At 41.8% G+C, this 16,270-nt stretch overlaps 1 protein-coding gene across 2 annotated transcripts in view; it reads left to right on the top strand.

The window, feature by feature from the left end:
- Positions 1-14,368, top strand: part of Rmnd5a (required for meiotic nuclear division 5 homolog A) — a 53,510-nt gene extending 39,142 nt beyond the window's left edge. The window contains exons 5-10 of one of the 2 annotated variants that reach the window (XM_021190445.2): positions 3,591-3,757; positions 4,404-4,569; positions 6,004-6,106; positions 8,113-8,267; positions 9,774-9,859; positions 10,995-14,368. In XM_021190445.2, coding sequence (XP_021046104.1) covers positions 3,591-3,757; positions 4,404-4,569; positions 6,004-6,106; positions 8,113-8,267; positions 9,774-9,837 — 655 coding nt within the window. In that variant the 3' untranslated portion in view covers positions 9,838-9,859; positions 10,995-14,368. Of the gene's footprint in view, positions 1-3,590; positions 3,758-4,403; positions 4,570-6,003; positions 6,107-8,112; positions 8,268-9,773 lie in introns of both variants that reach the window. The other variant, XM_029534834.1, reaches the window with a different exon arrangement.
- The last annotated feature ends 1,902 nt before the right edge of the window (positions 14,369-16,270 follow it).

The following is a 16,270-nucleotide window of genomic DNA, read 5'->3' as shown; positions in this document are numbered from 1 at the left end:
TTTGTGAATGCAATTAATATAAATCTCTTCACCTTAGCCTCTGTTAGACTCTGCAGACAAGGGGAAAGCAGCCACGTTCTTCCCAAAACACCACGAAAACAGTCTCTGGGCCACACACTGAAATTCTTCTTCGCTGAAACCTCTTAGGCCAGGTCTGCACAGTTCAAAGCACTCTCAGCAACAGTCTTCCATATTCCTACTAGGATGGCTGATTAAGACACACTTAAGCTGGGCGTGGTGGTGCATGCCTTTAATCCCAGCACTTGGGAGGCAGAGGCAGGCGGATTTCTGAGTTCGAGGCCAGCCTGGTCTACAGAGTGAGTTCCAGGACAGCCAGGGCTACACAGAGAAACCCTGTCTCCCCCCCCCCCAAAAAAAAAAGACCCACTTAAAGCATTTCACTGCTTTCCAAATCCACATTCTTCCAAACAAAAGCATGGTCAGGTATATCACAGCAATACCCCACTTCTGATACCAACTTCTGTCTTAGGGTTTTGAAGTGGAAACTTAAGGGTTCTTTGGAAAGTCTGGGGCAGACACATGAAGGAACATTTAGTTAAAGTGGACACAGGTGTGAAAGGCTAAGGCCAACTCAAGAAGGAACATTTCGATGAAACACACAGGAGAAAGGATGTTCTGCTAAAGCAAGCACATGAAAAGACACGTGATGAAGAATTCTTTGCTAACAACACACATGTATTGGTCTGCCTTACATTACAAAGTTGAGCTGAGTTTGTTGGAACTCCATAGATTTTTTTTGTGGGACACACACACAAAATATCTTCTGGTGATTTGCTACAGTTTCTTGCCGCTTCTGTGCACTGGGGCTGATTGGCAGAGTGATGTCAGCTGAGGCAGGACATGTGGAGGACACGTGATGTTTGGAGTGTATAGATAGGGCTCGATGGACTGGACCTGAGCTTGGCTTGCTGGTGCAGCTAGCTGTGTAACACGTGTGGATCTTGCATCTTTGCTGATCTTGGTTGAGAGAGGCACAGCCGAGAACTTCTGGCGTCCCTCCAGGTCACTTCTGCTGATTTGAGCCAAGGCTGAGACCTGGCTGTTTCTGCTTGGTAGTGCCGCCACCACTGATTAGAGTTTGCTATCCAGATTCTACCGAACTGGACTGCTAGTATATCCATGAAGTGTTTCCGAGTGGATCAAGTTGCAGCTGCTCACCTGTAAACCAAACTGCTGATTTCCAGACAACACAGATGGGAGTTACTCCAAAGAACCTAGCTGAACAGGTCCACTTACCCATATCCTTTCTTTCCCACTACCTCTGGTGGGTGGTTGGCTAAAAGGGAGGCTAAAGCATTTAAGAACCATCATTAAAAATATGATTTGAGGGCTGGAGAGATGGCTCAGTGGTTAAGAGCACTGACTGCTTTTCTGAAGGTCCTGAGTTCAAATCCCAGCAACCACATGGTGGCTCACAACCATCCGTAATGAGATCTGACTCCCTCTTCTGGAATGTCTGAAGACGGCTACAGTGTACTTACATATAATAAATAAATCTTTTTTTAAAAAAAAGTATGTTACATATATAATGTAGAATATTATTCAGCTCTAAAGAAAAGTGAAATTATGAAATTTAAAGGAAAATGCATGGACTTAGAATATGTAATATTAAATATGATCAGCCAGTTTCAGAAAACAAAACATAAACACTATTCCCCCTCCTGCTGATTCTTTAGCATGAACTTTAAATATGACACCATCATGTCACAAAGTCAAGAGGGTAAGTATACTTGGTTGACACTTCTGCTTTGGATAAAAGCCTTTACTTTTATTTAAAAAAACGAATTTCCTTAATGTATAGCCTAAATGTTAAAGTTGGTTGAGTCACTGGGAGAAGACTGTAATCTCAGGTCAAGGATATGGAAAAGCATTGCTGGGTATTTTGTTTGTTTTGTTTCATCCACTCAAATTGTTATTCATTTATTAGTGTTAGGTGACTTGAGCAAGCTCGTGATAGGGACAAGAGTACTGTCGGAAAATTACTAGATAAGGAAGGTGCTATTGGGTACAATGGAGGAAGAGTTACTTGTATTTTATGTCACCTTTATTTTGTTCTCCCTCCCCCATATGCTAGGGATCAAAGCAGAGGCCTTGTGCATGCTGGGCAAGCGCTCTACCGCAGAATATATTCCCAGCTCGGCTTGCTCACATTTTATATTCATACCTGGTTTCTGTTCCAGTTGTCGTTGGTGCATTGGGTTAGCGGAAAACTGTCCAAGTAAAAGTCAATTAAAGGGGGCTGGAGAGATGGCTCAGCGGGTAAGAGCACTGACTGCTCTTCCAAAGGTCCTGAGTTCATCCCAGCAACCACATGGTGCCTCACAGCCATCTGTAATGAGACCTGATGCCCTCTTCTAGCACGTCTGAAGACAGCTACAGTGTACTTATGTATAATAACAAATAAAATCTTTTAAAAAATACTCAATTAAAGGATAGTTTTTATAGTTGAATATCAAAATGAAGCATCCTTATCACATTTGTACAATTTGACAGCTGATAGTCCCAGTTAAAGATGAATTAGTCCCTCCTTGTGCAGCTGCTGCCTGGTCACTCATGGCACTTCAGAGTTTCAGAACAGAACATTATTTCCCTCAGTGACATTATATCTATACAAATCTTTTTGTCATGTGGAGCACAGTGTGTATGTGTGCTTTTTTTTATCTTCTCAAAGTACTGGGTCTCAGTGGTGAGGACTTGTTGCACTTCCAGAAGACCTGGGCTTTGTTCCCAGTACTCACATGATAGATCAAAACTGTAACTCCAGTGCAAGGTACTCCAGTGCTCTCCTTTGGCCTTTGAGGGTACGTGACATGCACACGTGCATAATACACGGGGACAACACACAAACACACAAAGAAGTAAATCCTAAAAAAGACCGCAGGAACCTTGAGAAATATCTGTGGTTTCTGGATTTGTTTCTTTGGTGTATTTTTGTTGTTGCAGTGCTGGGGGTTGAACCCAGGACCCTTTTATTTGTGTAAACAAACACCCCATCACTGAGCTGTATCCACAGCTTCTAAATTTGCTGGTTCTTAATGGTAAACTGAATAGAGATTCCAGGCCTGTGGTGAAGTAGTACAGCAGGTAAAGAAGGGTGCCTGCACCAAGCCTCACTTGGGTTCATGGCTGTCTTCCGGCTTCCCATGAAGGCTGTGATGTGAGCAAAGAACGAAGCACAGTAAATGGAAGCGCGTAATTTAAAAGTAAGGAGCTCCCCTTCAGAATTTTGGCTAATTTACAAATATGCTTGCTTAATAGTAAGAATGGTGACTCTAAGTGATTTAGGTGTGAATCTCAAGGCTTACACTCTAGTATGTGGCCCTCTTCTAATCCAAGGGTATTATGTGACATACCGGAGCCATTATACTGTAATACCTTAGTGAAGAAGTAATTATCATCTAACGGCATATGATTTCCTTTGCTTTTGCATCTCCTAATGGTTGGTATTACCACAACCTCCCACAAGAGGGCAAACTAGACCCTCTTTTCTCATGCTAGATGGCAACCAGTTTTTAAAGCATTGTGCTCATGTCCTTGATTACCCTTAAAACATTTTTCTGTTGCCTTAGGTGGGCAGTATCAAACCGAGAAATGCTCATAGCCCAGAACAGCTCCTTGGAATTTAAGCTACACCGACTGTATTTTATTAGCTTGTTAATGGGTGGAACTACAAATCAGCGAGAAGCCTTACAATATGCGAAAAATTTCCAGCCATTTGCCCTAAATCATCAAAAAGGTGAGTCTGGAATCAGACTGCTTTCTTCCTTTGTGCTTTGGGAGGGAGTTTGGGCAAGGTGGGGTGAGTACAAGGAGTTGAGACAGTCTCTGTGTATGGCCCGGGCTGGTCTCAAAACTTGTGATTCTCTTAGGTCAGCCTCCAGAATGCTAAGAGTACAGATGTGCACCACCTGCATGGCGTGAAGTAGAGATCTTTAGTGTTTGGGGGAGCCAGTAGCCACCCCAGTAGCCACTACTTGTGTCTCTCATACATATTTTCTAATGACTAAAACTGTTGGGATAACTGGCAGTTAAGGACTCTTTAATATAAAGACACCAAGTGGCTTGCTCCTAGGCCACTTTCCTTCACCACATGCTGCTGCCACACATGTGTCAGAGTAGCTATGTAGTACCAAACACATATGGCAGTGTAAGACTAGAAAGTCTGAGCTTATTATTTTCAGTGCTTTCTTCTCATCCTCTCTATGCTGTATCCTTAATTAAGGAGGAGGACTTGCCATCACGCTTAGGGACCAGAATGTTTACATTATTTTAGGATGTGTCATATGGGATGGAAATGTTGTTAGCTTCTCAACCTCTTCACAAGTCAGTGCTGTTTCAGACGTGTGTACACACCTTCATTGTGCTGGTGCTTTTTCTTTTAGACATTCAGGTATTGATGGGAAGCCTCGTGTACCTGCGACAAGGGATTGAAAACTCACCATATGTTCACTTACTTGATGCAAACCAGTGGGCTGACATCTGTGACATCTTTACACGGGATGCTTGTGCCCTCCTGGGGCTCTCTGTGGAGTCTCCTCTCAGTGTCAGGTGTAGTAATGGGCTCTGGTTGCTCTGAAATGGGCATTATACTGGGCTGCTTTTCCTGTTCCTTTATGATTAAAGCAGTAGATTGTGTTGTCTTTCTGGAGACGTGTATAGTTGGTACTCACTGGAAGCGCTTGCCACAGATGGCAATGACAGTTTAGGTCAGCAGTTCTCCAAATGTGACCTGGGAACCAGGGAGTTCCAAAACCCTTTCCACTGCTGACATTTGCACAGATGATGCAGAAACAGAAGTTAATTGTCAGGGTCTGTGTTGTGGGGACATTGATGCCAGACCCAGCAGGTATCTGCAGCAGCTCCTCACTGCCATACTGGCTGCCTAGGAAATGCTTCTTGAGCTCTACAGTACTTTAGGTGGGCAGTAGATAACTTGCTTTCAGTTGATATTTGGATCTGCATCTTCTTAGCATTCTTTGTGACACAGTAGAGCATTTGCATAAAGCATTTAGTTTCTCACCACAGTATGACGCTTGTCTTGAGACAAAGCACCTGTGTTAAGAACTGTCTTGTTGCAGAATACAGTTTTTACTTGAACTAATTTGCAACAGACACTCAAATTTATTGTGTTTATTGTGATTTATAAATGAGATTTATAAATGAATCAATCAGTACATTTTAATTTCTAATACTAAGCGATCTAGTCTATGAAAACCAAACCACAGATTATTAACATTCTGGGTTTTGACAGTTATTTTTCCAAGTGAATGAAGTAAGCTTGTCACAGTAAAGGAAGCAAGTGTGTGCATCTTTCTATAAAACGATAAAGGTCACGATTTTAGACTAAAGTTAAAGTTTTGGTTCTGAGCTTGTAAAGCCTTTTCTGATGAGACTGGCGAAGACGTGGTTTAAAAACATTATTGTAAACTGGAGGGGAAACTTTGGAATGTTTAATTCATATAACCTTGCATAATCATACTTGAAGAGAAGTCAGGCTCAGAAGACTCTCTCCCTTTAAATATTAAAGCACAGTCCACCGCGTCTGAGGCACACTGGTCTATAGGCCTTGCACTTCCCTCAGCCCTCCTTGAAGGGATGCGATTTGTGCTCATGATAATGGCTCTTCCCTCTCAGCACAGAAGGCCAACGCTACCTCTTTCCTGATACGCAAGCCAAGTATCTTCTTAATTACTGAGGAGTTAAGTGGAAATTAATGTCCTATCAAAACCCAATCTTTTTAAAGCTTTCTCTTTTTCTTCATTTCTCCCATGCTGGCTACGGTTATGTGATAGCACTAGAATTTTATGTTTTATTTGTAAAGGGGATTACATTTTAGTAATTTAGGAAATACAGCTGAGGACTGGGAGAATGGGGGAGAAAAAAGTTTAGTTTTATTGTTTTCTTTAGAGAATAGCTGCTCTGCACCTGCTGCAGGGTCAGCATCCCTGGGGTTGGCACTGATGCTTCCTCTTGTGCCCTCAGTTTCTCAGCAGGTTGTGTGGCGCTGCCTGCGCTAATTAACATCAAAGCTGTGATTGAGCAGAGGCAGTGTACTGGAGTTTGGAACCAGAAAGACGAATTACCTGTGAGTTCAACTGACGATCCTAGAAGATGAATGTTTAAAAGTACTCATTGTGCCATTTAACCAGAAAATGCTATTGTAGCTATTCAACATGTTTGTTTGTTTCTGTTTTAATGCACATAACATGAGTGAAAAATAAGGTTGGGAGTATAGCTCAGTGGAAGACCATTTGCCTAGCAGGCTTGAAGCTTTGAGTCTAGTCTTCAGCACCACTCTAAAAAGGAAACAAGTCAGTTAACTAGTTAAGAATAAAATAGGTATGAGGGAAGTGATGGGAGAGGCAGTTTGTAAGTTTGAGACCAGCCTGGCCTACAAAGTAAGTTCTAGGGCAACCAGGGCCTCTTAGTGAGACACTGTCTTAACAAAAAACAAAACAAAACAAAACAAAGCAAAACAAAAAAAGAAACAAAATAAATTTGAGGGAGTTTAACCTGCAATTATCTTTACCCTGCAATTACCATTTCTGACACAATTATGTCACAGATGGTGAGGGTTAAATTAAATTAGTCATTAACATGAGCTTTTTTTACCACACCTGCACACAGATTTGTCTGTAGCTAGCTTGTTCTTTCAGCTGTAAGCCTGTCAGTTGGTTGCACCAACTATAGCAGCTTGTCAAAAGGATCCTTTGTGTTAAAGGCACAGGTGTCTTCCCAGTGGTCAGGACAGAAGCAGCGCTGTCCTCTGCTGCCACTGCTGGAGCAAATGAAGAACTCTATTTCTTAAGCAGATGCCCAGCTTCTGGCAGTTGCATGATCTTGCTGTGAGTGTTTTTGAAATATGCATACTGAAGTAGAGTAATCTGTAGGATCCCAGTGAACAGCATGTGCTTGACTGGGAAAGCAACAAGAGGTAGTGGTTGGTAGTCTTTCCTCAGGAAAGGTTTGTTGTACTTTTGGCTTTTGTGTACCCCCCCCCTTTCCTTTTGGGGAGTCAGGGGATACTCTTACTATATAGACCAGTTGGGGTTTTCTGATCCTCCTGGTCACTGGGTTTACAAGTGTGTTGTACTGTTTCTGCAGTACTGTAGTTTGGACTCTCAGATCCTTGTACATACTGAATTCCTCCCCCCTTGTCAGTTTTCCTTAATTGACTTAAGTCTGAGTGTCCCTGGCTGGCATGGAACTTGTTTTGTCTAGATTGTATCAATCATACTGGCCTCAAACTCAAAATCCCCTTTCTCTGCTGGGATTAAAGTTGTGTGCCACCACACCTGGCAGTAATGGACTTTGAGAATAAGAAGGAAGGAACACGATGTATTTGTGGAGGCTCTGGTATTCAGTAGCAGGTCTGATAGATAATTTCAAACTTTTATATGGTTTGATTTATTTGTGACAAAACCACAATGTTGATATCATGCCATGAGCTTTTAATGTGAACAAATGACAAAAAGTCATGTTGAGATTAAGCTAAACAGTACTGATGTCACAGCCTGTAATTCCAGATGCATAAGAGGCTGAGGCAAGGCCTGCCTGGCAACTTATAGGGATTCTAGGCACATGCACAAGGGGTGATGGTTGGGAGGTAGGATGGGGTACTGGACTAAAGCTTGCCTAGCCACATGTAAGCCCCTGCATTGGACTCCAGCACCGGGGAGAAACAAAACCAGAAAACTTTGCCTACCTCCCTGCTTCAGGTTTTCTCTGGATCATTTCATACAAATTATGTAGGAAACTCAGATCTGAAGTCACCCAGAAGGTAACTATATTTAGACTGCCCTTGGAGGAGTTGTTGCACTGAATTTATCACCTAACCAAGCACTTCTACAGAGCAGTCAGGCTGTCTGCTTCTGCTTTTGGTATATGTTCTGATGAAATTACAAGGTATTTAGGCAGGGAATGTAGCTTAGTGGTGGGCCAGGCTGCCTGGTACCACCACAAAAAGATACTTAATTTCTGAAGCATCATGTTTGATTTTCTCAGACCTCAGATTGCAGTTTAAAAAGCAGTGTTGTAGTTTTGCAGATAGGAGATTTAACTAGTCTTTGTGCATTTCTCTTTTTTGAATAGATTGAAGTGGACCTTGGTAAAAAGTGCTGGTATCACTCCATATTTGCCTGTCCCATCCTTCGTCAGCAAACAACAGATAACAATCCACCCATGAAATTGGTTTGTGGTCATATTATATCAAGAGACGCCCTGAATAAAATGTTTAATGGTAGCAAGTAAGTGTCTGACTTCTTAAACATTGAATAGATCTGTCTTGCAGGTTTAAGATGTAATAAGGATAAATGAATGAATCCAAAATCTTTTGTTGGTATGTTTGTTTTGTTTTCCAAGACAGGGTTTCTTTGTATAGCCATGGCTGATCTGTAGACTAGGCCGGCCTCCATCTCAAACATTTGTCTGAGTACTGGAATTAGTGTGTAACACTGTGCTCAGCCATAACTATATATAGAAATGAGTTTTCTTAACTAGTCATAGAAGGTGGATTGCATCTAATCTCTTTGGTTAGTTTAGCCAGCTCAAGGATTTGATAATTAGACTTATAAATGTGCTCTGATCCTTGTGTGGCCCTCCCCAGGCTTAAGAATCGTCTTCTGTGCCTATGCTTCTCCCTTCTGGGTGTTGCTTCTCTCACTTAGGGCTTTATTGTGGAGCTATTTTTATATGCTATATTTATATTTTATATTTTTATATATCACAAAAGAGCCCTTTGTGATTGTTATTGTTAAAGTTACAGAGGAGCACGGTATGGTGGGGCGTGCTTCTAATCCCAGTGCTTGAGTGGTGGAGGTAGGAGGACCCAGAATTCAAGATCATCACAACTGTATAGCAAGTTAGAGGGGTCATCTTGAGCTACCTAGGATTGTCTCAGCCTGCTTTTACTGCCCTTCCCACCCGTGTAGACTACTCTGCAGCGTGGAAATAATGATTGTTTAGCCATTTTTTTCTTGGTGAATACAGTGCCAGAGTGTGTTGTCCATACGTGATCATTGTCCATATGTGATCATTGCTACCAGTGTAATCGTGGTTCAGCGTGCACAGACATTGGTAAATTTTACAGACAGTGAGTCCAATTTAAAACAAAACAGATCTCAAAGGAATTCTAGCTTAGAGAGTTAGGCTAATCTTCACTGATGTTGGTTCTGTCCTCACTGTGGGAAGACCCTTTCCTGGGAGGTCTATTGCTTGAAAGAAAGTGTTTATACCCTTCCCAGACCACACAGAAATCCTGGCTGTAGACCAGGCTGTCCTCGAACTCAGAAATCCACCTGCCTCTGCCTCCTGATTGCTGGAATTATGTGGGCTGTTCTTAATGCAGGCTGGTAGTTCACAACAGATTTGCTGTCCTTGAATAGATTATACAGCCACGCATTGGAAATTCATTTAAGGACAGGTATAATGTGAACCTCGGTAGGCAGGGATTAGATTACTTCTGAAATTCAGGAATCAGTTTTCAAAAAATTGTCTTTATTTTACCTGCAAAACAGTTTTCACCGATTACTAAGTATCAGAGAAGCTTTCAGGTTAGGATCTGACTTAGGTGTTGTTTTCTGTGACCCTTGAGAGCCTGGCTGATGAGCATAGTTAATCCTCCAGGCAAAAGAAACACGTAAGCTTTGCTTTTGCACATGTTGTAGGTGTGCATACAGGTGTTAAAGTTACTTTATAACTGTGCTCAGTGCTGATATTATTCCTTGTCTCAATCTTTTCTATTTTATATATAGATTAAAATGTCCATATTGCCCAATGGAACAGAGTCCAGGAGATGCCAAACAGATATTTTTCTGAAGAATGAGTTTGTTTGCAATTTGTAAGTGAAACTGAATTATGGGCACATTCAAGACAAGAGTGTTCCATTTACCGCAGCTATCCAAGGACTGCCTGTTCATAAGCTATGCTCCAGAGGCTGCCGACTCACTCGTGTGCACGGAGGGGGTGCTCCAGACGGGAATCACACAGGGCTTTCTTCACTCTTGGTCTTCGTTTCTGATCAAGTAAACACCAGCAGTTGTCATTCAGTGCAGGTTTTTGTACTTACTATATGGTGATTTTTTTACTTAAAAGCAGAAACAGAAGTTGACCTTCCTGACATGTGTTTAATATTCCTCCTGCTTTTACAGATTCTGATGTTTTCTTGATAATTGTAAGCTTGAGAGTGTTTGTGGAAGAACTTTCTTTCTTCTTATGTATACATAGTTAAATGAAAGTCATAGGAGTTTGACAAATTGAATTGTGGTTATAAAACGAATTTACTTTTTTGTTGTTGTTTTTTTTTTCTTTTTTGGCCTAAGGAAGAAAGCTGTGATAAATTTCAAATTTGCATAGCTTTTCCATGTTATGCTCTGCCCCAGCTCTTGCTTCAGAGTCGGCACACACACCTGCATTTGAGTTCCAAGTTCTGTCTATAGCCCAGCAGGCTGCCTGTGTAAAATCCCACAATGAATTTAACAGGCTGATGTGAGAATGAAATAGAAATTATTGGGTTTTTGTTGTTGTTGTTTGTTTATTTGTTTTGCTTTTATTACCAAGAGGTGCTTTTTAATAAATGGAAACCTGAAGTTAGGGTGTTATTAATTTGATGTATGGTTTCACAGTCTAGCACACTGTCCTGTGACATCTGCCTTTAAGACTTGGCTGAGTGTCTGATTAGTTTATTATCACAGATACACAGTGTTATGCATGTGTATATAAGTATGTGCACCAGCATCAGACATTGTGTACGTGGAAGGGAAGAAGCATGTCCATTCTAAATGCAGTTGCCAGTCTCATCACTTCAGGTCCTAAGGGTAGGCTCTAGCAACTTTCCGTGTATGGACCTCATTTTTTGCTGTTTTGTGTTTAATTAGTATATTGTTCATGCCTCTCTTCTGCAGTGTCTCATCTCATTGACTGTGAACCTGTATATTAATCAAATGGCTACAGATAATGATCTTTTCTTTTGTGAGGTCTCTTCATTTAATGCACTGCCCAGAAAGAGCCATGTGTAAGAGTTACTCTCTGTATGAGGAACTAACTACATGGAAAAGACTTCTGTGAACATAATTCTGACTTAAACTCATGAAATACTTCATCTTGAGAAGAGTGCTGTGTGGAAATCACCAAATATCTCGCAACTTTATTTCATCTGTTATAAATCTGAACATCAACATAGGAAAACTCATGAGAAAATGAAAAAGTGTAAACACAGAAGCAACAAGAAATGTGACTCTTGTTATTTTAAACCACAGACGGACTCGGGTTAAGGGAATGGGGATGACAGCTTTGGTGCTAAGTTAATCAGATATTGCGAGCATTCACAGTGGTATGCTGGCCTAGATGGTCTCTCCTGAAATGCTTACCTAGGAGAGCTCGTATTTGCTTGTGAAGGGAAAGAATGATATTGCAGGAAAACCCAAGAAATGACCACATGGTCAGTTTCACGGTCATGGCTACTGTGTACTATGTAGGTTACCTTGGTCAAGACTGGTCCAGCTCAGAGTGCATGCTCTGTTCATACTCAAGCCTGGCTCACAGTGACTTGTGCTTCACTGTCAGGATGCTCTGTAAAGTTTCTCATCCCCCGTGAAGCAGGGAAAGAACAGAGGTGCCTCTGGACTGCAGGAGAAAGACATCGTGCCAGGCAGTATCCTGTGGAGGGAGGAGGGTGTAAGTTCGTTTACTATGGATAGTTTTTCCTTTGAATTAAATTCTAGAGTGTCAGGCTTTCTTTTTTCTTTTCTTTTCCTGTTTTTAAACTTTGTTATTCCTAAGCCAAATTTAGTTTTCAGGTTTCTTTTTTTCCCCCCTATAACTTATTCTTACCTTCCCACCTCAAGTATCTGCATAACATTTAGACTTCACATAAAGTTTATGTGGTACAGACATGCTCTTGAGGTTGGTGGAAAATATTTTTGGAAACAAGTCCCTTCACACAGTTAGCTCAGGCCATTTTAAGGACGATGGCTCTGCTGGTCCTCCTGGTGCTGGGCATCTCTTTGATAGTCTCTTGTGAAGCTCATGAAACTTTAACAAGTGTTTGACCTTTCAGCTTCCTCTGTGAGGTCTTGTAGTCCCAGTGGGCAGGCAAGCAGGACAAGGGCCCATAACTGAAACTTGATCTTAAAATTTACCATGGAAATGAGGTCTTAGGCTCTTTTCTAAATGTGTGTACTTTATCTGCGAGAGACTGACTGAAGCAGAAGTGGATTCGAAGAAGACAGACCTTGACCAAAGATGCTGAAATACAGTGTTGGGAATCCTTGTACTCTGGAACCATGCCATCACTGATGTCATGCTCATGCTAGCTAGCATGTAGGAGAATGCCATCTGTCTCTTTGAGCCTTATTAGAGAACGTAATGCTAGAGGAAGACTGTCAGTCACACAAATAACAGGCATTGGAAACAGCCGCACTATGGCTTCTTTGAGAGCTGTTTCCTTTTCTGGTTGTGAACAAGGCTGCCTTACGACTCTGCTAAACCAATAACACCTTTAGATTCTGGTGTAGCCAGAGCCTCTCCACAGTGGCTAAGGTTGTTGTTGATCTTTTTCTCCTCTGTGTGATCATCACAGATGCCATTTCTGTTTTATTGGTGATTATATGAGACTTTTAATACATAAATGAACGGGTATTGGTGCCTCTTTATTTTTAAAAATTTGAAGAAAAAGAGCCACCTCATTCATAGAGTGTGTATTTTGTGAGTGTGTGAGCATTTGATTGGAAACAAGAAAGTTATTAAGTAAATTTTTCGTTTTACTTTTTCCACAGCAGCTAATGTGTAGGGAGACATTAAACCCACACCAAATCATGAGGGATGAGGATCCCCTAATCTTCTTCTCTAGGTCGCCAATCCTACAGGCTGTGCAGCTCAGATCCCTATGTTTATGCGGTGTTGTTCCCACCTCAGTGCTGTCAGTCTTTGGGACAGTGGCTCTCAAAAGCCAAGAGCTCTTGGTTTATCTGCACAGTACAAGCTGCTGGTAGACTACACTAGCCCTCTGGTTTCCCAGCTCAGCCTCTCATACAGTGGACTGACAGCCTGTGCTCTGTTTAGTCAGCCGACTCAGGTTATCTTCAGGGAAGGTATGGAGGCGTGGTTTGTTTTGGTTCATCTCCAGGATGTATACAGTGAAGACAAACCAAATACTTTTCACCATTGAACTATCTGTACATTATCTTTGGTAACACTCGAATAGTGTAGTCTTGGGGAACACACAGAGGAAACATATAGCGAGAATCACATACAAGGCTTGGTGTTTCATAAGCATGCCACCTGACAGTTGTATGTGGTACTGCAGTGTTTACCATAAATAGGTACAGGCTTCATGAATTTTTCATACTGATTTACAATTGAGTAGATACCAAAAACAGAGTGGCAAATGTATTGTAGTAGCAGTTGAGGCAATTAGTTTAGGGTGAATTTTTCACTGTTGATTTTACTTTAAGATGTAGCAAGAGAAAGTTTTGTTTTTAAGGCATTTTAAAGCTGTAGCAGGCATATGCTTCATTTTCTTCCAAAGAGGCAAAAGCAGCTAGACTCGCTTACAGCACATGCTTCGCTCCGTGGTATGGATGGACACCTACACTTCATCAGTAGCAGTCTTAAAACTCCTCACAGCCAGGCAGGGGTGGGCTTCTATAGGATTTAGTGCCTGAACATTTCTTTTGGGAAGGGACTGGAGTGAATGTACTGGGTATGGGAGGGAAGCAGAAGGAAACAGGACTGTGAGTGAGCGTGCATGTGTGGGAATTCATCATAACCCTCGAAGCTAGCAAGCGACCGCTGTTGGCCGTGCTTCACTCATGACTGCAGCGTGCATGTATCTCTTCGCCATGTTTTCTAACCTTCACTAAGGATTCACCAGATCATCTTGCTCAGATGCTCAGGATGTATTCCTTTGGCTTACCCCGTGCTCCTGGGTTCTATGGTGTTTCTATAATTATGAATAGTGTTGCACTGTAATCTATCATATAGAGCTATATGTATGGAAATTTTTGATCAGTTTTTTAAGAGATGTATCCTGTTTGCAAAGGCACAATAAAATTGCATCTTCTAGATTATAGGCAATAAAGATAACAATAAACCTTATTTAACAAATCAGACTGATACTCTCTGCTTATTTGATTTGGTGGGGGAGGGAGGATGTCTAACATATCCAGTAGTTTCAGGGATTTCATTTTAACTTAAAAACTCTGATATATTTAATTTATAAATTTCGGACTGATAAAATAGAGTTTTGGAAAACTATAAGAAATGCTTTGTTAATGTGTGTATTCCTATGTAAAACACATGGCTTCTTCTGTGTATATTTTTTAAAATTAAAGACTTGCACATTTAAAAAGTGTTTTTGTGGATCCAGTTTGTGAACTTACCAGGTGACAGAAGGAGGAGAGAGAGAGGAGAAAGCCGCTGTCTGCATCTGCTGGCGTCCGCATGCATTGGGGAGCGGAAGCGAGTGATGGCTTTTGTCAACATCTTAACACCAGCAGTGTGAGAAGAGGTGGCTGGGCACCTTCTAGAGTTTGAAATGTTTCCCTGCTTGTTCCTCCCTTTTGCCCATTCTGTGCTCTGCCAAGAGTCAAACAGGTTGCTGGGTCTGGGGGTCGGGGGTGGGCTCTCAGCGCTGCTGGTCAAGAACAGAGATGGAATTGTCTAGCCATCTATACAGAACAAGAGTGTATTCACGTTCATTTTGTCTAGTTTTTAAAGAGACATTGTTACCAAGGAAAAATCTTGTCTCATGAAGTAACTTGAAAAAGCCCCAGAGGCATCCTGGCAGTTGAGTAGTCTTCAGTGCAGAGTCTTGGTGCCACCATGATTTTGGTTTCTCTTGGTGTCTGTATTAGTTTATTTTCTATTGCTGTTATAAACAACATGGCGAAAAGCAATTTACCCACAGGCCTGTCTGTTGGAGGCAGTTCCTCAGTTGAGGTTTCTTCTTCACATTGACAAGAACTAACCAGTACAATATCCCTGGGGGAAAGAACCTAAACAGCCATTGGTTGACTTAAAAATTGCTAACTGGGTATGGTAGTATGTGTATAGGCACTGTGTTCGCAGCTTTTGCCATATTATAACAACTGAAGGACATGTCTGTCAGAAACACACTTCACTTGGACCTGCAGGCGATGATGGTGACTGATGTTGATAAAGTGCCTAGTATCTCTCTCTTCCTTCATGTTCTATCCATTTCCTTTTCTTTTCCTTTTGGTTGGGTCAGATTCTACTTGCCTGCATGTGTAGACATTGTTGATCATTAACGCGTGCTAGATTTAGGTGGTTTCTCCCCTGCCAGCTCCTGTTGAAGGCTAATGATACCTATTAACCACCATGACTAAACACAGGCCGTGACAGTTGGGGGAAAAAGTGACAGGGCCTAGAGAGATGACTTGGTGATTAAGAGCACTTGCTATTCTTACAGAAGAACAAGCACCATATGTGTGTATGTATGTATATATACTTTCTGCATAAGGAAACATCAGAGAAAACTTTTTCTCTAGCTTTTAAACTGCTTTGAAGAGAGCTTACATCCTAGGAGGAGTTACTGTTTATCTTGGAAAGTGATTAAGGTAGGGAACTGGAGAGATGGCTCTGTAGTTAAGAGCACTTGATGCTCTTCTAGAGCACTTGAGTTCAGTTTACAGCACCCACATTAGTGCTTACTGTATTACTATCAAAGAGGGGGGGGGGAAGATTTGTGATGGTTTGTGTATGCTCAGCCCAGGGATTGGCATTGTTAGATGGTGTGGCCCTGTGGGAGTAGGTGTGTCACTGTGGGTGTGGGCTTTAAAACCCTCATCCTAACTGCCTGGAAGCCAGTCTTCAACTAGCAGCCTTCAGATGAAGACACAGAACTCTCAGTTCTACCTGCATCATGCCTGCCTGGACGCTGCCATGCTCTTGCCTTGATAATGGACTGAACCTCTAAACGTGTAAGCCAGCCCCAATTCAGTGTTCTTTGTCAGAGTTGCCTGGGTCGCAGTGTCTCTTCACAGCAGTGAAACCCTAACTAAGACGTTCTTCCTGGAGTAGTCTCTACCAAGAGTGCCCGGATGTGAATTCTCCACTTCCTGTTTTCTTTGGTCTGTCCCTTAAAAAAGGCTTTGCTTTATCTTTACTGAACAGCATGGGAAACATGGTGTGAGAAAGGAGGGAAGAGTTCACAAGGAAAGAAGTTACTTTATGAGCCCTCTTGACCCAGAGTAGCACTCAGAATCCCAAACATTAATTCTAATACCAGGTT

This window comes from Mus pahari, chromosome 2, assembly GCF_900095145.1.
Source record: "Mus pahari chromosome 2, PAHARI_EIJ_v1.1, whole genome shotgun sequence".
NCBI lineage: Eukaryota > Metazoa > Chordata > Mammalia > Rodentia > Muridae > Mus > Mus pahari.
The sequence above is the reverse complement of the archived record's forward strand: the minus strand, read 5'-3'. Positions and strand labels throughout refer to the sequence as shown.